At 39.0% G+C, this 23,612-nt stretch overlaps 1 protein-coding gene across 3 annotated transcripts in view; it reads right to left on the bottom strand.

Moving 5' to 3' along the window:
- Positions 1-23,612, bottom strand: part of PARD3B (par-3 family cell polarity regulator beta) — a 1,146,560-nt gene that overhangs the window by 110,903 nt on the left and 1,012,045 nt on the right. For all 3 annotated transcript variants that reach the window (XM_010352639.2, XM_030916822.1, XM_010352640.2), the window contains one exon: positions 19,367-19,502. In XM_010352639.2, coding sequence (XP_010350941.1) covers positions 19,367-19,502 — 136 coding nt within the window. The remainder of the gene's footprint in view (positions 1-19,366; positions 19,503-23,612) is intronic.

The raw sequence follows: 23,612 nt of genomic DNA, 5'->3' as shown, positions 1-23,612 counted from the left end.
ATCCCACTGAGGGATTACTGACCTGCATCTCTCTAGGGCAGAGGCTTCGGGAGACAAACAAAAGACCCTTGGCCACAATCACTGCTAAGGTCCCTTCTTTTTTTGCCTCTAAGTTAGGGGAGGAACATAAACACTCAGATCTCTCCAGAGCTGCAGTGGGCAGACCAGGAGTGCCAAGCCATTATCTACAGCCAGCACTGAAGAGGGAGAGAACCCAAACTTTCGGAGCATTGAGGGGGAACACAGCTGCAACTATGAGGAAACACAGGGAAGCCACAAAACCAAGCAAGAGTCTACCAACTGACTAATAAGCCTAAGTGCCACCTACTGGATCACACTCCAAAGCTTCAACACCAAAAATGCCTTGCTAACATACCCACCTCTGAAACCAGAGATAAGAAGTCAGCTTCAAATACCCTGCACAAAGCCTCAGTCCAGTGAAAACATCCAGAAAAGAAGTCTATTGACTGTACTCAATCTACAATGCAGTAAATGGAACCACCCACATGCAGAGATAAGAAAGAAGCAACACAAGAACTCTGGAAACTCAAATGGCCGGAGTACCATATGTCCTCCAAACAACCTCACCAGGTTGTTTGGAAGTAACACCAAAACTTTTTTTAGGAAAAAAAGGTCTCTAACAAGAGTTCTTAACCAGGCTGAACTGGCTAGAATGACACAAATAGAATTCAGAATATGGATAGGCATGAAGGTCATTGAGATTCAGTAAGCTGGCAATACCTAATTTGAGGAATGTAAGAATCACAACAAAGTGATACAGGAGCTGAAGGATGAAATAGCCAGTGTAAAAAAGAACATAATGGGTCTGACAGAGCTGGATAACACAACAGAAGGATTTCACAATGCAATCATAAGTATTAACAGCAGAATAAACCAAACTGAGGAAAGAATCTCAGAGCTTGAAGACTGATTCTTTAAGTAAGACAGTCAGACAAATGAACAAAACCTCTGGAAAGAATGGGATTATGAAAAGAGACCAAATCAGTCATGCTTGAAAGGGAGGAGGAGAAAACAAACAACTTGGAACATGTATTCCAGGCTATCGTCCATGAAAATGTTCCCAACCTTGCTAGACAGGCCAACGGTCAAATTCAGGAAATACAGATAACTCCTGCAAGATTCTCCATAAGAAGATCATCCCCAAGACACACGATCATCAGATTTTCGAATGTTAAAAGCAGCTAGAGAGAAAGGGCAGGTCACCCACAAAGGGAACACCATCAGGCTACGGCAGTCCTCTCGGTTGAAACCCTACAAGCCAGAAGAGTTTGGCAGCCTATATTCAACTTTCTGAAAGAAAAAAATCTTCAACCAAGAATTTTATATCCAGGTAAATGAAGCTTCCTAAGCAAAGGAGAAATAAGATCCTTTTCAGATAAGCAAATGTTGAGGGAATTCACTATGACCAGACGTGCCTTACAAGAAATCTTGAAAGGAACATTAAATATAGAAAGGAAAGACTGCTACCAGCTAACACAAAAACACACAGACCAGTGTCACTATAAAGCAACCACACAGCCAACATAATAACCAGCTAACAACATGATGACAGGATCGAATCCACACATATCAATATTAACCTTGAATGTAAACAGGCTAAATACCTCACTTAAAAGGCACAGAATGGTAAGCTGTATAAAAAAGTAAGATCAAATGACTTGCTGTCTTCAAGAGATCCATCTCACATGAAATGACACCTGTAGGCTCAAAATAAAGGGACAGAGGAAAATCTACCAAGCACATGGAAAACAGTAGGGGTTGCAATCCTAATTTAACACAAAACAGACTTCAAACCAACAAAGATAAAAAAGATAAAGAAGGGCATTACATAATGGTAAAGGGTTCAATTCAACAAGGCCTAACTATCCTAAATATATATAAACCCAATACAGTAGCAGCCAGATTTGTAAAACAAGTTCTTAGAGACTTACTTACAAAGGGACATAGACTCCCACACAATAATAATGGGAGACTCCTACACTCTACTGATATTATTGGATCATCGAGGCAGAAAATTTATAAGATATTCAGGGCCTGAACTCAACATTGGACCAAATGGAACTGACAGAACTCTATACAACTGTCCACCCAAAACAATATACATTCTTCTTATCACCACATGGCACATACTGTAAAATTGTCCACATAATGGGACATGAATCAATCCTCAGCAAAATCGTAACAAACACACTCTTGGACCACAGTGCAATAAAAATACAAGTCAAGACTAAGAAACCACTCAAAAACATGCAGTTAGATGGAAATTAAACAACATGCTCCTGAATGACTTTTTGGCAAACAATGAAATTAAGGCAGAAATAAAAAATTCTTTAAAACTAATGAGAACAAAGACACAACACACCAGAATCTCTGGAACACAACAAAGGCAGTGTTAAAAGGGAAATTCATAGTAATATCTGCTCACATCCAAAAGTTAGAAAGATCTCAAATTAACAACCTAACATCACAACTGAAAGAATTAGAAGAATTAGAGAAGCAAGAACGAATCAACCCCAAAGCTAGCAGAAGACAAGAAATAACAAAAATCAGAGCTGAAATGAAGGAAATTGAGACATGAAAAACCATTCACAAGATCAATGAATCCAGAAGTTACTTTTTTGAAAAAAATTAATAGATAGGCTGGTAGCTAGACTAATAAAGAAGAAATGAGAAGATCCAAATAAACACAATTAGAAATAATGAAGGGAATATTAGCACTGACTCCACAGAAATAAAAATAACCATCAGAAGCTACTATGAACACCTCTATGTACACAAACTAGAAAACCTAGAAGAGATGGATAGATTCCTGGACACATACACCTTCCCAAGAGAAACTCATCCCCACCTCATTCTATGAGGCTGGCATCATTCTGATACTAAAACTGGGCAGAGACACAACAATAACAAAGCTTAAAGCCAATATCCCTGATGAACATTAATGCAAAAATCCTCAACAAAATACTTGCAAACAGAATCCAGCAGCACACCAAAAAGCTTATCCATCATGATCAAGTAGGCTTCATCCCTGAGATGCAAGGTTGATTCAACATATGAAAATCAATATGAGATCACTTGGACACAGGAAGTGGAGCATCACACACCGGGTCCTATTGTGGGGAGGGGGTAAGGGGGAGGGATAGCGTTAGGAGATATACCTAATGTAAATGATGAGTTAATGGGTGCAGCACACCAACATAGCACATGTATATATATGTAACCTGCACGTTGTGCACATGTACCCTAGAACTTAAAGTATAATAAAGAGAAAAAATCAATAAATGTGATTCATCACATAAACAGAATTAAAGACAAAAACCACATGATTATCTCAATAGATGCAGAAAAGGTTTTTGATAAAATTCAGTACCCCTTCATGTTAAAAACTCTCAATAAACTAGGTTTTGAAGGAACATACCTCAAAATAATAAGAGCCATCTGTGACAAACATACAACCAATATTATACTGAATGGGCAAAAACTGGAAGCATTTCTCTTGAAATCTGGCACAAGACAAGGATGCTCTCTCTCACCACTCCTGATCAGCAGAGTATTGGAAGTCCCAGCCAGAGCAATTGGGCAAAAGAAAGAAAGGGCATCCAAATAGGAAGTCAAACTATTTCTGCTTGCAGATGATATGATTTTATATCTAGAGAATCCCATAGTCTCAACCCAAAAGCTCCTTCAGCTGATAAACTGCAGCAAAGTTTCAGGATACAAAAATCACTAGCATTCCTTTATGCCAACAATAGCTAAGCTGAGGGCCAAATCAGAAAGGCAATCCCATTCACAACTGCCACCAAAAGAATAAAATACCTAGAAATACAGCTAACCAGGGAGGTGAAAGATCTCTACAATGAGAATTACAAAACAGATTACAATTACAGTTACAAAGAAATCAGAGATGACACAAACAAATGGAAAAACATTCCATGTTCATGAATAGGAAGAATCAGTATCATTAAATGGCCATACTGCCCACAGCAATTTATAGATCCAATGCTATTCCTGTCAAACTACCAATGACATTCTTCACAGAACTAGACTATTTTACAATTCACATGGAACCAAAAAGAGACCAAGTAGCAAAGGCAATCATAAAAATAACAAGGCAGGAGGCATCATGTTACCTAACTTCAAAGTATACTACAGGGCAATGGTAACCAAAACAGCATGGTACTGGTATAAAATGAGACACACAGACCAATGGAACAGAATAGCGAGCCCAGAAATAAGGGTACACACCTATGACCACCTGATCTTTGATAAAGCTGAGAAAAACAAGCAATGGAGAAAAGCACCATTCAATAAATGGTGCTAGGATAACTGGCTAGCCATGTGCAGAAGACTGAAGCTAGACCCTTTCCTTATATACAAAAATCAACTCAAAATGGATTAAAGACTTAAACGTAAAACCTAAAACTATAAAAACCCTGGAGGCCAACCCAGGCAATACCATCCCGGACACAGGAACAGTCAAAGGTTTCATGACAAAGACACCAAAAGCAATCACAAAGAAAGTAAAAATTGACAAATGAGATCTAATTAAACTTAAGAGCTTCTGCAGAGCAAAATAAACTATCAACAGAGTAAACATACAACCTACAGAATGGGAGAAAATATTTGCAAAGTATGTATCTGACAAATGTTTAATATCCAGCATCTATGAGGAACTTAAATTTACAAGAGTAAAACAACCCCATTAAAAGGGACATGAACTGATACTTTTCAAAAAAAGACATACATGAAGCCAACAAGCACATGAAAAAAATCTCAATATTGCTGATCATTAGAGAAATGCAAATCAAAACCACAATGTGATACCATCTCACACCCATCAGAATGGCTATTGTTAAAAAATCTAAAACTAAAAGATGCTGGCAAAGTTGTGGAGAAAAGGGAACACTTATACACTGTTGGTAAGACTGTAAATTAGTTCAACCATTGTGGAAAGCAGTATGGTGATTCCTCAAGGAGCTAAAAGTAGAACCACCATTTGAAACAATCTCATTATGGGTATATACTCAAAGGAATAGAAATCATTCTACCATAAAGACACGTACACGCAAATGTTTATTGCAGCACTATTCACAATAGTAAAGACATGAAATCAACCTAAATCTCCACCAGTAACAGACTGGATAAAGAAAATGTGGCACATATACACCATGGAATACTATGCAGTCATAAAAAAGAATGAGATCATGTCTTTTGTGCAAACATGGATGGAGCTGGAGGCTATTATCCTCAACAAACTAATGCAGGAATAGAAAACCAAGTACTGTATGTTCTCACTTATAAGTGGGAGCTAAATGATGAGCACTTATGAAAACAAAGAAACAAGAGACACTGGGGTCTATCTGAGGGTGGAAGGTCGGGGGAGGGAGAGGAGCAGAAAAGGTAAATTATTGGGTACTGGGCTTAATTCCTGAGTGATGAAATAATCTGTCCAACAAACCCCTGTGACATGAGTTTACCTATGTAACAAACCTTTGCATGTACCCTCAAACCTAAAATTAAAGTAAAAAAAAATAGAACTGTAAGAAAAATAATAAAGTGTTAAATATAAAAGACAGTAATTTTCAGGAGAATAAAGAAAGCCTGGAGTATGCCAAGTATATCCACATATTTCTGACTTTATAGTTGTAACCTCTTTCAACATGTTTATTTAAGAGTTTTATAAATCACTGACTATTAAACTAAAATTCATTGAAATATATGCAACTTGTGTCTCTATATTTCTATCCATATGTATCTATCTATATTGATACACAGATATAAACAAGAAAAGCAAACTATGTGCCATTCATTATGTGTTTCAGATAAGATTTATTAATAATGTTTATTTAAAAATTTTTAGTTCCTAATGTGAAACAGTACCATGTGGGTTCTCATAAGGGAAACAGTAAATAAGCAGATATGGTACATAAAGTCTAAACCAGAGTTTCTCAGCCTCCTAAAATCATAAGCCATAGGAAGACTTACAATTTACATCATGGCCAAATATAAGTGTGTGTGTTCCCGCATTGGATGTGAAACAGAAACCATACCAACACCCATCTTTACTACCTGCCATGCCCTGTGATACATCCTATGCAAAATCATTTAGAAATGATAAGAGTGACCAACTAATTGATGGTATGATCATCGAATAAGTTGTGACACACAGTTAGAAAAACTTCTCTAGGGCTGATCTTGGTTGGTATTTGGGACAGTATGATGCAGAAATGCTCAAATCCTCAAAAGGACAGGTTGGGCATAAAGAAAAGTATCATCATGAAACATGTGATAAAAGCCACTTTACATTTGTTTCAAAATTACAAAGGGCAATTGTTTAGATTTAGTAGCTTACTTTGGAGGCAGACAGCCCTAAATGCAGACAAAAGGCAAGGCTGAACACACAAGGGAAAACTTCACAGGGATAAAAGCAAATCTATCTCGTTAATTCTTGGTTAGTCTCTCTTTCCTATGCATTCACTTATCAATTTCTTCCTGCATAACTACTCCTAAATATCTCATTATATTTGAAATTATGTTTCCTGTCTGCCTTTCCCAGCAGACATGAACTCCTTATTCACTTTTGATTCCTCAGAGTCAAGTAAATGTCTGGCACAAGGTTGTCACTGAGTAAAGGTCTACCACATTAATTAATAAATGAATGTATGACTAAGGAACCACACACTTTGAAATTCTGTTCTCCAATCCTGGGGCCAAAGTGACAGAACATAAGTGAAAATAACTATTCTTTTCCTTAATTGATGATAGGATATTAACAAGTTTTCTTCTTATTTTGATGATACAATCTTTAAGAAAGCCAGGAAACTCTTAAGTTTCTAAATGGGAAGATACTCAAATTTTCTTATGAATCAACAAAGGGGAAGATTTGAATGCTTGATAAGAAACGTCAGCTCTTTCCTGTTTGCCTGTCGTCTGCTCCCCGCATCATCATGTATTTAGGGATGAGACTTTTTAACCTTATATAGATACATCCTTACATAGAAAGGAGAAAGTTATCCATTTTCTGAAATTGGGAAAAGGCAAAATAGTTCTAGAACTGCACGAAAGCCACAACCTCCTAAAGCCGTGTTTTTTTTTTTTTTTTCCGATCATCAATTCAAGTACTACTTCACAGATTCCTTCCTGCTATCATTCACATTAATTGTGAGACCACGATTTCCTCCTCTGAAATGTGAGTCTCTGATTCCCTTATAACCACATACACGTATTGTGCATTGCTGCTGAAGCACGCCTGGCAATTTAAATCTGGGAAATTACTGCAAAGGGAATTGCATAGAAAACAGGAAACCTGGTTCATACAAAAAAAAAAAAAAAAAAAAAAAAAAAAAAAAAAAAGAAAAAAAAGAAAAAAAGTAGATGATAGATATAAAAACTTAAAACTAAAATAAATTTGCTCTTCAGAAACAGTCTGTGACTCTAGCAATTAGTGATGATAGGAAAACAAAAGAGAAAAACGGAGGTGTCTCCACATGGTTTGGGGGTATCTAATATTATAGAGTGAGCCAGAAGGTTCACTAAAGAAAAGACATCAGGTCATGATGGGGATTGTCTTTCTCCTACAACATTTCCTTCTGTTTCTGTAAAGGAGAAACTTCAAATCATACATCTTTGTGCACACACACAGGCTTAAAGATACAAACATACACCAATTAAGTTTTCTTTCCTTGGAGGTAAGTGTTGATGGTACAATTGTCAGGCTCGATGTACACTTTCCTAGGCATTCATAAATTGCTGAGTATTCACTGAATAAAAAAACCAACGAAGGAATGGAAAATTGCAGAAAATAAGTTTCTCTCATGTGCAACTTTGACTTCGCTGCTTAGGGAATGGAGCTATGTCTGTGAGTGACAGATGACATGGAATGATCATTTGAAGAAAGCTTCATGGAGATAAAACCTAAATATTCCACTGCTTCACAAAAGCCTTATCTGGAAAGTAGAAAAGAGACTATTTTTCAATGGTTTATAATAGCAACATTATATCCCTTCTTCTTAGATCATTTACTAAAATACATGGGAAGTTTTCCTGTTAGCCTCGCTAAAATTCAGTGGTATCAACTTTTGTACTTTTTCATAAACACTCCGAAAATTTAGCACTGTGATTTCAAGGCTCAGAATGAAATACAAAGACATTAATGAGATCCATGGGAGGGCTGGAAAGTCATAGACTTTAGTATGCGTCATTGCAATTGCATTCGAAAGTGGTCATTTTTCTTGTGGAGAATGGCAATTCCAATACTACCGCAGTGACCATTCTCATTTTAGGGTTTTCTTTGATCCAAGTGTGCTGTCTGTCTTCCTTTCAGAGGTAAGCTTCCTGTGAATTTTCTTTTTCCCATCACAACACCAAACTAGTTACAATTTAATAAGAACCAAATGATGTTAAATCTCAGAACGACTGTCAGTCAAAAATTTCCTTAAACTGAAAGAACAAGATGGCCGCTGTAGTGACCTGATTGGTTGGTTACAGTCAGGACGCTGTGTGAGGGGACATCCCAGGCCACAGGATCTGAACACAAACATGGCTTCTGTGGAGTTTTAATTGTTGTCAAACTTAAGTGATACATGTACTATAAATACCAGTTAGATAGATATTCCTATCTTCGACTCCAGACATCTTCATTTTTTAATTTAGTACCCAAAGTTTATTTTAGAACATTTAAGCACTGCTAAAATAAAATGTACCCAACTGATTTTAAACAGCTTTGAGAACAGTTTAAGAAATCTGGAATTCATAGGGGTTTCTGCTATAGTTTTTCTTATGTTACATAAAATGGTCATTTCTCCCATTGCAGTAGAAGAAAAGAATGTTATTATTGTAGAAGTTGGAATTTGGGGTTTTTAACTATGATCCAATACAAACGGCTGTGGTTTGGGGGAAGTTAACCTATTCTAAACTCGACATCCTGAACTGGAATTAATTGCTCATTAAAAGCAGAAAGAGTTCTTTTTTCACTTTAATGGAAGTATAGCATAGGGTTTTTTGACATACTATGGAAAAATCATGTGTTCCTGAACTTTCTTTTTCTGCTCTTTGCTATTTAGGTTTGGGTTTGAGCCAGAGATGGGTAACTTATTTGATTACAGCATAAAAAGAATGATTTCATTTAGACTTTGAAAGAGGACTGATAACACCACACTTTGATTTTGGTTCAATATTAGTGGGTTCAAAAACAAATTAAGAGTGATAATTCAAGAGTAGTTCAACAAAGGTAGAAGACAGTTTTCATAGTGCTTATGGATGAATATTCACACATTTTCTTTCTTTCAAACATCTTATATTAAGAAGTATCTCAACACCAGCAATAGGAGCTTTCCTTTCTCTTTTCACCGGGAGTCAGTAGAGATTTGAAAATCAGCTTTGCTAATGATTGTGTGGCCTTGAGGGAAGGTCTTGGAACCTTTGTTTTCTCATCTATAAAACTGGATTAAAGATACCTACCTCACAGAGCTAGTATATGGGATGCTTAAATAAGGTAGAGTCAGCACTGAGTAAATGATGCCATTTTTATTAACAATCTGGAGGTAGTATAATTTATTGAGTAAATAATTTGTATATATTCTCTTTGTATCTCACCCTCCTATTTTAAGTGCTTAACTGGACCCTGGTATTTCTTTGCTTCAGGGTTTTTGCAGAGCTGCAGGCAGAAGCTGCTAGAAGTCAACTTTCTTCTGGTCTTTGATTTTAGCATAAGCTCATTAAGGAGATTAGGTGTGCCCCCAGGGTCAGGGATGAAAGGAATGTACTTTTGAAGGAAAAGTATGTGTGTGGGAGAGAGGGAAATAGATATTGACCTTTGGACCAATGGAATTTGCTAGAAGTGCCTGATGACCAAGCTTCACAGTTACCACCTGAAGTGACTCTGGGCATCTCAGTGGTAACCAGAGGGAGCAGGATGTGAAGACCACCCTCAAGGCTTTGTGTGCTGTATAATGTCCGAGAGCTCTGGAATAACCAAAGAGGCGCAGGAGCTCCAATAATGACTACGACAGAAGGGCTATCTGGCCAATCGAATGTGTTATTTCAAAAAACCTTGATATGTGTACCATTTAAAAATTCCTCATGTTTATTGACACTTCCTACATGTTTAGACACTATTCTAAATACTTTACATGTAATCATGTATGTGTCATAGTACTTCAAGGAGATAGTACTATTATCTCACTTCTAAAGGAGACAGAGAGGTAAAATAAATTGCCCAAATTTACCTAGTGAGTAATGGGTACAGCCTGGATGTGAACTCAAGCAGCCTAGCTTCGGAGTCTCCTGTGCTAAAATGCTTCCCATACCTGCGAAATTACTAGTTCTAAAACTCTAGACATCTGTGTGTTTTGAAAGACAGGATGAGTGGACAGGAGTAGTTTAGAAGAGCTATCTTATCAGGGCAGATTTTCAAGCAGGGCTGAGGCATCATGGCCCATGTTAGTTGTAGCAACTGGCCCTTGGGCTGCAGAGGGCAGACTCAGAAACAAAAGGCTTCCTTTGGAGAAAGGGCCAGTTTGCTGGAGAAATCAGATCCACTCTCAGGATCAGGTCACTGCCCATAGGCAGTGTCAGACAGGGAGCTCTGTGGAAGCTTGGGCTCCATACATGGAAAGAGAAGTGCCGGAGAATCCAGAGGCTAGGATAGTAGTAACAGAGCATCAGGAATAGCCCTAACACTCCTGTTCCGGGAGTACATTCCATTAGCCTCTCTCCTGTTCCCTCCTTCACTATCCCTACAACCTTTATGGATCAGTTTTGTCCCCCAGAGTATTGCTGAGACGATCTGTACTGAGAATGGTAACTTTGTTGAGGGATGGGGCAGAGAAGTAACTCTGGATGCCTGAACGCTTTAGGGGAGGAGCGGGCTTAACTGGGGTGCCATGATGCGGAGGTAGGGGAATTAAGAGTCAGGGAACCTGGGGAAACAGACTTAAAGACCAGTAGATGGGAAAGGTGCAGAGAGTATCCCAAAAAATTGTGTCCAGGAAAGAAGGGAGGGGGAAAGAAAATTTCCTATTCCTCCCCTGGCTTAGATATCTCCGTTTCTGCTTCCAGGTTTTTGTTCTGTGATTAGCACAAGGTTATTGGCTTTTAGTGGGTTTTTGTAGACTGGTTTGGGACCCTAACAAACAATATATATATTTTTTCCCTATGGGAAAAATCCATTCCTACTTCTAAATTGCCAACTTCTAAATGGACTTCTGGAACACAGTTTATTTCTATGTTGGGGACTGCCTGTAAACATGTTGCTTCCTTTCAAAAATGATTTCTGCTATATTTAAAAGCTAGACATTCACTCACATGTTGTATAGTCCAGATCTTCTCCCATATAGCTTATGTGTCAACAAATTCCTGTGGACGACACACTGAAATATAAAAGGGCCAAAGCCACTAACCAAAACAAAAACAAAAACAAAACAAAACAAAAAAAATGTGTATTTTGTCCTCTTTTGTCAATTTTTTTTTTCTTTTTGTTTTACTACTTGCTCAGATCTAAGTGAGCAAAATCTCAACTCTTCCAGTGGTATTGATGTGTTACCCATACCAAGTTCAATAAAACTTCAGGCCTTTCTAAAACCCACATACGTACAGACCTGGTTTTCTCTCTTCTTTTTCTGTGCCTTGGTATTGCTTCCAATCCTCAGTTCCACTGTTTTTGGAAATCAAAAGATGTGTTGATAAAATCAACCATTGGGTGGGAACCATTGGGATGGAGCTCAAGAAGGCTCATCAACTGAGAAGGGATTGCCCATTGTGTGGCAGCAGCGCAACGGCAGCACTCTATGGATACAGACTTTTTTTTTTTTTTTTTTTTTTTTGAGAAAGGGTCTTGCTCTGTTGCCCAGGCTGGAGTGCAGTGGCATGATTATGGATCTCTGCAGCCTTGACTTCCTGGACTCAAGCAGTCCTCCTGTCTCAGCCACTCGTGTAGCTGGGATCACAGATGCATGCCACCACACCCCGATAATTTTGGTATCTTTTTGTAGAGACAGGTTTGACTATGTTGCCCAGGCTGGTCTCAATCTCTTGGGCTCAAGTGATCCTCTCACCTCGGCCTCCCAAAGTGCTGAAATTACAAGCATGAGCCACTGTGCCTGGCCTGGATACAAACATTTAATGGCTCTAATTCTTTACCCCACCCCACCTTTTAAAGGTGTTAAGAACAGAATATGTGCTTGTCACAAGACAATAATCCATGAAGATATAAATAGAGCAACTCTATGTAAAGAAAGAGAGCAACTTTACTCCTTTCAAAGAATTCTACTGCTTCTCCTGGTGTGAACTGTTCCCTCCTCCTTCACTATCCCTACAACCTTTATGGACCAGATTTGTACCCCAGAGTATTGCTGAGACGATCTGTACTCAGATCGTCCTGGGGTGAACTGCCAGGTCTGAGGTGAACTAAAATGTCATTTGCCTATAGAAATAAATTCCAGAGGTCTGACAATTTCTCATGAATAATTCAGTGACATCATCTGGGTTCCTGGGATAGTTCAAAGATACTGAACCAATAGACAATTTTCTTTCTCCTTTTACATAACAAATAATGGCAGCAAATTTAAGTTTGATAATAGATCTATTCTAATGATAAAAATGAGAATACACAAAGGGAAGGCTTTTCTTTTTCTTTCCTTGAAAATCTAAGAAGATGAAGGAAGTTTATATCATTATTAGAACTCAAAGTTGTCGTAGACAATTTGTAATTGTGTCTACCATCTATTTTCCCTTTCCCTGTTAACAGCACCTTGATTTTCCTTTGAGGACTCTCTCTTCACCTATCCTTATTTATGGAGTCTGGGTGGATTTGACTTCATTGTCTAGTTCCAGGGGTGGTCTTGTGGCCTAGTTTTAGTCTATAAGAATATTGCACCTGTCTGGCCATGAGAGTTGGTTCAGAAGTGGACACGTGATCCAGGCTTAGTCAATCAGCGCTAATGAGCATTGTGCTGAATATCAGCTTCAGGATGTTTCCTGATCTACACAGAGACTATCTCCTCCTACAGAGTTGTTATGTCGGAGCTGTGGATGGCTGTTTTTCTACCTCAGGTAGCCCGTTGAGAATGGTGCCTGCAGAGAGAATAGCAAAGCTGAGAGATGAAAAAAGAGACTCCTAATGGGCTGCCTGCAGGAGCTAGATCCAGCTTTGCCTGAAGCCAGGATGTGGTTATGGACTTCTTTTAAATAAGCAAACAAAATTTCCGCTATGAATCAGGTCAGTTTGATTTAGGTCTCTGTTCTTTGGAATATAAGAGCTATTGCCTAAGCCAGAATTGTTCATCAAGGTACTTAGTTTTTATCAGATGCTTTTAAGGAGCAGACAAGGAAAATACATAGAAATCTCCACTTTGGTACTGGACCATTGATGGTATTCATCCTCTTCTCTCCTGGTGTTTACCAAACACCTTCTGATGGCTTTTATACTTCTTTGGCTATAGAACATTCCACCTTTAATCCTTTCCTTAAGATGGTTAGCATGATCTCAGCATTGTGTTTTTTCTTTCCTCCAAGTGTGGAATTCATTGGATTTGTCTCTCGTTGTCCAGATCAGCGGTCAAGTACATTTCTTCAAGTTGGCTTCTAGACCGTCTTCATAATAGGATGAACAAATCTTTCAGATGTTTACATTTATTCACCCAACCATCTCATTGTTCCAACTATGATTTACTTGAGTCAATCCCCTGTGCCAGAGAGATATAGCACAATTTTTGTTTGTTTTCATTTTTTTTGAGATGGAGTCTCGCTCTGTCACCAGGCTGGAGTGCAGATCTCGGCTCGCTGCAACTTCCGCCTCCTGGGTTCAAGTGATTCTTCTGCCTCAGCCTCCCAAGTAGCTGGGACTACAGGTGTGCACTACCACACCCAGCTAATTTTTGTATTTTTAGTAGAGACGGGGTTTCACCACGTTGGCCAGGCTGGTCTCAATCTTTTGACCTCATGATCTGCCTGCCTTGGCCTCCCAAAGTGCTGGGGTTACAGGCTTAAGCCACCATGCCTGGCCAGCACCATGTTTTTAATGACAATGGAAACAGATATATCGTGCTAGTTTAAGATGCTTAACTCCCACTTTTTTTTTCCATATATAAACAAATGTACTCCCTTCCCAACCATGTGTCTACAAACCTTTTATAAATAAACTTTCTTCTAATTTAGCCAAATAACTTTTTTTAAAAAAAAGGTTGGGTGGTTGACAAACCTGACAAAAACAAGAAATGGGGAAAGGATACCCTATTTAATAAATGGTGCTGGGAAAATTGGGTAGCCATAAGTAGAAAGCTGAAACTGGATCCTTTCCTTACTCCTCATACGAAAATTAATTCAAGATGGATTAGAGACTTAAATGTTAGACCTAAAACCATAAAAACCCTAGAAGAAAACCTAGGTAATACCATTCAGGACATAGGCATGGGCAAGGACTTCATGTCTAAAACACCAAAAGCAACGGCAACAAAAGCCAAAATTGACAAATGGGATCTAATTAAACTAAAGAGCCTCTGCAGAGCGAAAGAAACTACCATCAGAGTGAAAAGGCAACCTACAGAATGGGAGAAAATTTTTGCAACCTACTCATCTGACAAAGGGCTAATATCCAGAACCTACAAAGAACTCAAACAAATTTACAAGAAAAAAAAAACCCCATCAAAAAGTGGGCAAAGGATATGAACAGACACTTCTCAAAAGAAGACATTCATACAGCCAACAGACACATGAAAAAATGCTCATCATCACTCGCCATCAGAGAAATGCAAATCAAAACCACAATGAGATACCATCTCACACCAGTTAGAATGGCAATCATTAAAAAGTCAGGGAACAACAGGTGCTAAAGAGGATGTGGAGAAATAGGAACACTTTTACAATGTTGGTGGGAATGTAAACTAGTTCAACCATTGTGGAAGACAGTGTGGCGATTCCTCAAGGATCTAGAACTAGAAATACCATTTGACCCAGCCATCCCATTACTGGGGATATACCAAAAAGATTATAAGTCATGCTGCTATAAAGACACATGCACACGTATGTTTATTGCGGCACTATTCACAATAGCAAAGACTTGGAATCAACCCAAATGTCCATCAGTGACAGACTGGATTAAGAAAATGTGGCACATATACACCATGGAATACTATGCAGCCATAAAAAAGGATGAGTTCGTGTCCTTTGTAGGGACATGTATGCAGCTGGAAACCATCATTCTCAGCAAACTATCGCAAGAACAGAAAACCAAATACTGCGTGTTCTCACTCAGAGGTGGGAATTGAACAATGAGAACACTTGAACACAGGAAGGGGAACATCACATGCCGGGTCCTATTGTGGGTAACAGGGAGGGGGGAGGGGGGAGGGGGGAGGGATAGCATTAGGAGATATACTTAATGTAAATGATGAGTCAATGGGTGCAGCACACCAACATAGCTCATGTATACATATGTAATAAACCTGCATGTTGTGCACATGTACCCTAGAACTTAAACTATATAAAAAAAGAAGGTTGGGTGGGGGGATAATGATACTGCTATTCAGCTCTTGAAAAAGACAACAATAAAGGCACTAATATTTTTAGAAAACTTCAGAGGCATCTCATTGCTAGAATTATTTACAGGATATTCATGCTGCTGTTAAACAAGCAGAGCAGCTTTATCCGCTAAGAAAAAAGCAGCCCGTTGTCAGAGGACTATCTTAAGTTTTATAAAAAATAAAATACCAGCAGATAACAGGTATTATGTTTTCTTCTGGCAAATATTAACACTTCACAGCTAGTACATCTTGCTTACTTAATTGGGCCTATAAAAACTCACCAGACTGTTTCACTTGCAGCCACTGAAATTTTTTCAACTTGTTCTTTACAGCTTTTCAGAGTAAGATGGGAAAACAGTTACAAAACAGAGCAGTTGAAAAGATTTTAAGGTCTCAGGTTCATATTTACAAACCTTACAGTCTGTGTGTATTCATTTATTTTAAAACAAAGTGAATAAATCAGGAGATCTTTTGGAAAAGGGAAAAAATAATCCAACAAATTTGAGAATAAAGGAAGAAAGTATGTCAACTGAGACAATTCCCAAAATGTCCCTATAGTTTTCCCAGCACTCTGTCTCCAACTATGCACCTCCAACAGAATTAACTACTCTCTCTTAGTACATATAGAAGCTAATACTTCGCTATACTATAGCATTTATCACATAAATTATTGTTCTATTTTGCTTGGGCTTAGATCTTTTCCTGGCTAGATCCGGAGTTTCTCCAAGGTAGAAGTAATGTCATATTCTTATTACCAGCACCTGGTCTACACTAAGATTTAGCAAATATTTGTTAAAATGTAATAGGAGTCAGGGGAGAGAAGAGAGAGGAGGAGAGAGGGGAGAGGGGAGGGGAAAGGGCAGAGGGGAGGAGAGAGGGGAGAGGGGAAGGATAAGGGGGAGGGGAGAGGGGAGAGAAGACAGGTATGAAAGCAAGTGAGAACCCAAGGGAGGAGTAAGAGAAATCTTAGACTCCAGGCCACCGGGCAGGTGCAATACTGGTAGAGAACTACATACAATTTGGTCTGTGAAGATCTAGAAAGCCCAGGGCCAGCCAAAGAAAAAGTATTAGTCATATATATTTATATATATATTTAAAAATATTCATAGACCCTAATAAGCTTTCAAGGGATTATTCTCATTATTTTGGCCTTGAAGACTTTTGTGAGCATACTTTCATTCTTGCTGGCCTATTTTTAAATGAGTTTACAAGTAGTTGTTAGGTAACTTATCTTTATAATTTCCTTCTCGATAGTTCAGAAGTTCCCCAGTACAGAATGACTCCAGAAAACACTCATCAGGCCTCTCAACCAGAGGCTCTGGCCTTGGGGGAGTTCTAAGTTCATAACAATATTTCTGATGATGCTGATCCACACAGTGGTTTTGTTAGAGGAGTGGGACTGCTTTAGTGTTTACTCAAGGGATTGAAGTCAATGTCCTATTTTTAGAATTGTGGATCAGAATCCTTGATGACAACCTGACACATCCCTTGGGGGTCTCTCCTGGGCCCCATTCTTCCCCTTCATATGACTGTGGTCTGATTTTAGCAAGTGCCCTGGTGGTGATGCTGAAGACCTGCCTTTCTAGGAACCATAATCTCATAAAAGCTGCTTTGTTGGGTCTGGCCGCCTGACAGGAATGAAATGTTAACTTTCTAAACTTGCTTTCCTAGATCTCTCCAAAAGTGGCAAGACAACAGTATAATTTCTCAGGCCTACGCTGAACAAAAGACACTAGTGTTTTTCCTTGGCGTGGGGAGAGGAGAGGAAAGGATGCTGAGATTCTAATCCCTGGCTTGGAGTATCTCAGGCAGTAACAAAGAACACTCACCTTTTATGGCAGTGCATTTCCCAAGCATCCCTTTGGGAAGCCTCAGACCCCAATTGTCTGGGAAACATAAAATCAGTCACTTTTGGCAGAGCTCAACACACCGGAGCATGGGAAACACAAATTAAACTAGAGATACTTCTTTGCTCACTAGATGGTCTGGTTACACGTTTACTTGGCGTAAAAATAGAATCGTTAAAAAAGGGAGCACCCAAGGGTACAGTTATCTTGCTCAGGTTTGGTGAGGGTCAGAGGAAACTTCAAGTCTCATGAAAGTTAACCACCTTCATCCTTTCAGCTTGATGTAAGGAAATCATATAAAATAAGGTCAAAACAACCAGGACTACTTTGTCTAAAATTATTTGTCTTATTTTGCTCATAGGAATTCACAGTGGTTTTGAGATAGAGCACTTTTCAATGCACTGGACATGGTGTTCTGTTTTGGGTACAGTGGAAATGACTTTCCTTTATTTTACTGCTTGTTTGGCTTATGGAGGGAGCTGAGCCTTACCTAACAAGTAGCTCACATCTCTTGTCAGAGGCAGTAAATCGATCTTGATCAAGTTTGAAACTGAATTGTTATCTAATCTGTTATTCTGTGGAAATCTTGCTCTTCTGCTACAGAGAAGCTAAGAGACACGTTTTCCCATCACTCTGGGTGTCATTCTGTTTAATCCTAACATCTGTAATACAACCAATAAATAGCTGTTTGTTCTGATCCATAGTCTCAGACTGCCTCTCTCCCACAAGGCTGAAGCCACTTGGCTTGAGACCGCCCATCTGCACTGTGCACTTCTGATTAGGGTTTGGAAACTCCATTATACACGTGCAATCTTCTGGGCTGAGGAGTTTCGGTTGCTCTGCCCAACAGTGGTGGATCCTGACACTGATTTTCACACCCTAGTGTAGAGATGCATGCATGACAGGCCCCCCACACAGATGTAAGAACTAGAGGGAATCAGCTCAGTCGTCAGTCTCTATTCTCCCCACCCTGACCTTATGAGCATAAACATGAGTGTGAAACTCAGGAAAGGAAACCTGCCTTCATAGATTTGCCTTTCACAGGAGCCGGTGTCTTTCATGGGCATCAGGGATAACCGAGTCCCCTACCTGGTTCTCAGAGCAGCACTATAAGGTGTAGTACAAGGCAGAAATCATTAGAGGGTGAGTGAGAACTGAACCCCAGCAAGGACACTGCTATTATCATATTCAGCTCTGCTCTGATAACAATGCCAGTAACAAGAACTAACAATTACTGAGCACCAGCTCTATGTCAGGCACTGTTCTATGTATCTGATGAGCACATTTCATGCAATTCTAAGCACCCTCTTCCTGGGCATTTTTGTGGGTGCTCAAGAGTTAAGTGCATCATGGAGGCACAGACTTGCTTCTTAAAAACAACACGAGAGGGAATCGTGCCACCCTGAAAAAACCCAGTGAGTTTTTCTTCAGTGGTCACTATATTCTTTTTTGTTCCCTGAATGTCAAAGGATTTAGCAAAAAGAATCCTCTAATACAAAAACTGCCCTTATCGCAAAACAAATCCATCCTAGCATGCCCGTAAGATAGCAGAATGTGAAGTGCTCAGATCCAATAAACAAACAACTGACATGTCTGACAATAACCCTTTTGAAATTTACTTCTAATCACTATTTTCCAAAGGAGAGATGGCTTGTGTTGCAATAATCAAAGCTCGGTAGATGGTGACCAAGATCCCTTGTCCTCTTTAAAGTAGCTAACTTATGCCTCCCCCAAATCAGTTGGCATATAACAGGAAGTATGAGAGCAATCAGAATGAACTACTGCACATTCATGGGGTTTGATTTCCATAAACAGTTTCTGTTGGAGAATACGCCTGTGGTTTGGGTAATGTTCCTATCTATGAAGCCCAAGAAACCTAAATATAATCTGATACGTACAGAACATTCTTGACCGTGTTCTTCTGCTCTAAACATTCTTAGAAAAGATGAATTCAGTGATTGAAATCATGCATGAGCTTACCCAGAGAAGGTCATACTCAGACGGCCTTGCTCTTCCTTCATTGTCTTCATATAAAGGGAAACCTTCCCTCCGAGCCTGATAATACTCTTTCCGCAACTTCTGGATGCGGTCAGTGCTTCCGCCTGTGGGACGGCCACTACAGGATACAGAGAAATAATCAGAGTCACACAGTGTACATCATCTTTGAAGTCACTTTTGGATCTTCTTGTTAAAGGAGTTGACATCCAAATTTGGAAGATTCAATAATGTAATTCAAATATGCCAGGAAAATGGTGAAATCAGTCATAAATATGAACAAAAAGTGGTCTTTACATGCCTACCTTTAGTTCCAAGGGTCAAATGTCTGACTTGGGATTAATAAATGCCTTTTGAATGAGAAGGTAAGATAGAGTCCTGACCTTTTAGAGCAATTAAAAGACCCACCGCTTTTTTCTTACAATCACACACACAGAGTTTTGTCACATTTTAATGTGGATATCTCATTTTCTCAGTAAGTATTGTTGATTTGGGACAAAGCTCCAGTTGTTTGACCTGAAGGCTGGATATGAGACAGGGTTGGCATATGCCAGCATTCATTTCCATGAGGCTCATGAATTGTGGGAGTGGGGGGTGGGGATGGGATACATGTCAATATCTGGGTACAGTTAGGGTATATGTAAAAAAGGTAATAGTAAACAAACAAACAAACAAAAAGCAGGAAAAAAGTGTTTTTTAAAAAAAGGTAGGGGAAGTTGGTGTAGAGTAGAATGTACTTATCCAAGGTTCTTCTCTCTGTACTTTAGCCAGTACTTCCTCTTAGGAATTATAGCTTTTCCAGTAACTCATCTGCCCAACCCCAAACTGCTCAGCTAGCAGTTCCCTTGGAGCTTAGATTAGGTTATTGTGGTTATTTTAGTCGAACCAATACCACATGATATTATACAGGGCTAGGGAGCAAAAGAATGACAGGCAGATCTGAACAGTCATTCTACTTATTTGGTTCATTTGAGGCATAACTGAGTGCCCCACTGCACCAGACCTCATGTTAAAATCTGGGAACGGAAAAAGGAACACTTCACAATCCTTACCTGCAAAAACAAATAGTCTGGGAGGTAGGGGACAGAGAGGGATACAGAAGACTACAGTCCATTAGGACTGGTGCTCTTACAGAGATTTGCACTGGGGTCATGGGAATGCAGAGTGCTTAAACTTTGACAAGGTGAGAGCAGGGCCATTGAAGAAAATCACTGAAGGCTCCATGGAGGAGATGACACTTCAGCTGAGCCTTGAAGGATACAAAGGTGCTCAACAGCTAGACAAGTGAGATGAGGATACTCCAGGTAGAGGGGAGGCAGTGAGTGCAAAGTAAAGCAATGAGAAAGCATCTTGCTTTACAGATATGCAAGTTGGTCAGTTTGGGTAAGCAGTGGTCCTCAACTTCTTTTGTCCCGCCTTACACACATACCAGGTGTATGGCGCATGTTCCCTTTCCGCTCTCATTTACAAAGCCAATTCGAATAAAGGTGAGTTCTGGTGACTTTGGTTTAACTTTTTTTTCTTTTTTTTTTTTAGTCAGAGTCTCACTCTGTCACCCAGGCTAGAGTGCAGTGGCTTGATCTCAGCTCACTGCAACCTCTGCCTCCTGGGTTCAAGCGATTCTCCTGTCTCAGCATCCAAAACAGCTGGGATTACAGGCGCCTGCCACCATGCCTGGCAAACTCTTTGTGTGTGTGTGTACGTGTGTGTGTATGTGTATTCTTAGTAGAGATGAGGTTTCACCATGTTGGCCAGGCTGGTCTAGTACTCCTGACCTCAAGAGATCTGCTTGACTCGGCCTCCCAAAGTGCTAGGATTACAGGCATGAGCCACCACACAGGGCCATAGCTTAGGGGTATTTTGAATTTACTCTAATAATGACAGAAGCATATCACTTACAAATTTTGGTACTTTAACTCAATTGTAACATCTTATCAATCATGACACATTTCACCGGTATGTGAGAATCACAACTGTAGCATTTAGGGAATAAACACAGGAAAAAAAATCCAGAAAGTCATGAACTAAGTGCAAAACACGCTGTATCTTCTCCCTTGTGTCAACATTTTAAAGAAATATAGGAGGGTCAAGGAGAAGAGGGACACGTGAGGCCTGGAAAGGTAGGTACAGCACCAGTGTGAAGAGCTTTGCATGTCAAAAAGATCCCTAAATATTACAGTTGGGTTCTAAGTTTAAATGAGATATCTGATAATATGAGGTATCTAAAAGCAACAGAAAGAGGTCATCTATTTTTTAAACATATTTTAGAACTATGCTTGTAAATTATATTAAAAAAAAGTAGTGAGTAAACACCTTTTGCAGGAAAAGCACTGTTCTCAAACTAGATGGTAAGTTAATTGCAAACTGGATGTTGTACTTCTGCCTTGTGGCTCCTCCCTGACAGTCTGCACAGGGTTCTGGGCTTCCTGGGTGCTCTACAGACACTCAGCAGCTGATGCCTTTCTTTCAGAACAGACGAACCCTTGGGAATCACGTACCTTTCTTTTTTTTCAATATGTATGTTAAAACTCTCATAATAGTTCTAATTCTCTTTCTTTACTATACTTAAAGTTTTCTTTGAGCACTTGAAAAATATAGTAAGAACAAATTAAAAGTCTTGATAAGTTTTTCTGAACCATGGGCAGGCAGGAAAAGCAGCACAGTCTATTTTGAACAGCTTCCCTAGCTCTTGAGTAATACGAGATGACCATGGTGTCTGTATCCAATGCACAGGCTTCTGTCGATTACGGAAATTCATGAGCTGCGTTCAAACTCACCAGATGAGTTCAATCAACATGGTGCAAACATCGCATACATAATCTATTAGTTTACCCCAAAGAAACTGAAGCCTTGAATTCAAGTAGAATGAAGTCATCAGTAATAAAGAAAAAAAAAAAAAGAAACTGATAAAGCAGTTTTTTAAAAACACACTTTTCTTCCATTTGTGGTGGAAAAAAATTTTACTGAAACTGTAAACTATTCTTCCATATGCCTATAAATACATAAATTTAAAAATATGGGTTTGATCAGATTGCTGTTCTCAAATAAGGGAATGGGGCAGGAATACAGAATCAGTTGTTCAGGATTCAGAAAGTCCCCTGTGGCTGACAGGAACATGACTATTTACCCAGGAAAGAAATCTGGCCCAAGAGAAAAAACAGGAAAACAGCCCAGAAGTCATGGACCATCTAAGTGCAAAATATGCTGTATCTTCTCCCTTGGTTGAATATTTTTTAAAAATATGGAACACTGTGCAAACCTTTTGTGATAACCTGGGACTACGTCTCAATATCATCTCTGCTTTTTTCCTCTCAACCCTCATTCTACTTTTAGAAACAGTATCAGACTTTTCCCAAATACATATTTTAGGTGGTAAGATTAGGGATAGCAAATGCCAATTTCTGATTTGTAGCTCTTCTCAGCAGATAGTACACATACGCTTACCACCAAATTAATAAAAATAATATATACTACTATTATAACCAAAGCAATTACTTGATTCTATGTTGCACTGAAGATGTAGAAACTTAGCAATCTTTAGAGGGACATACAAACACCTTTGTGAAAGCGGCAATCATCATAATAGTTATAATTTATAGAACACTTATATAGCAAATATATTACTTACTCCACTCTCTGTCCACAGCAGACATCACGAATCAATTACAGCATTCTTTCCCAATGCTGTAATTGGGAAAGAATTCTCCGAATTCTTTTAGCCTAGAACTTCAGAAAACCACTACTAATCTATAGGAATTGGTACATGGGTTTATTTACAATTCCTGTGTAACAGGTGCTGTCAATATCTCAAAACCTCAAAAAATATTGATGGATTTATTATTCTGCTCAATAAAGATGAAGAATATGAAGCTCCTAGCAAATAGATGATTAACAAGTGTTGTCTCACTTCAAAGACTGCTCTTCCACTATGGCTTACTGTCTTCCAACCTACTTCCCTTCCTTCATCTATGTTTTAGAGACTGGGTCCTCTAGCAAGATACTGAACAAGAATGGAAGTGAAGGCTAGCCTACAGGATTTACTTTCTGAGGATTCCCATTTTCCTTCCCTATTTATATGTCATTTGTTCTATATTCCTTGTTTATGGAATTTAGCAGCACAGATTCTAGAAATAGCTTCAGAAGTGACATCAGATCATGATGTAACTCAAATACTACTGAAACCATGTAAACCTAGTAAAAGTGTCAATAACCTCATCTCCACATTGTTAGT

The sequence above is a fragment of the Rhinopithecus roxellana genome, chromosome 14 (assembly GCF_007565055.1).
Source record: "Rhinopithecus roxellana isolate Shanxi Qingling chromosome 14, ASM756505v1, whole genome shotgun sequence".
Taxonomy (NCBI): Eukaryota; Metazoa; Chordata; class Mammalia; order Primates; family Cercopithecidae; genus Rhinopithecus; species Rhinopithecus roxellana.
The sequence above is the reverse complement of the archived record's forward strand: the minus strand, read 5'-3'. Positions and strand labels throughout refer to the sequence as shown.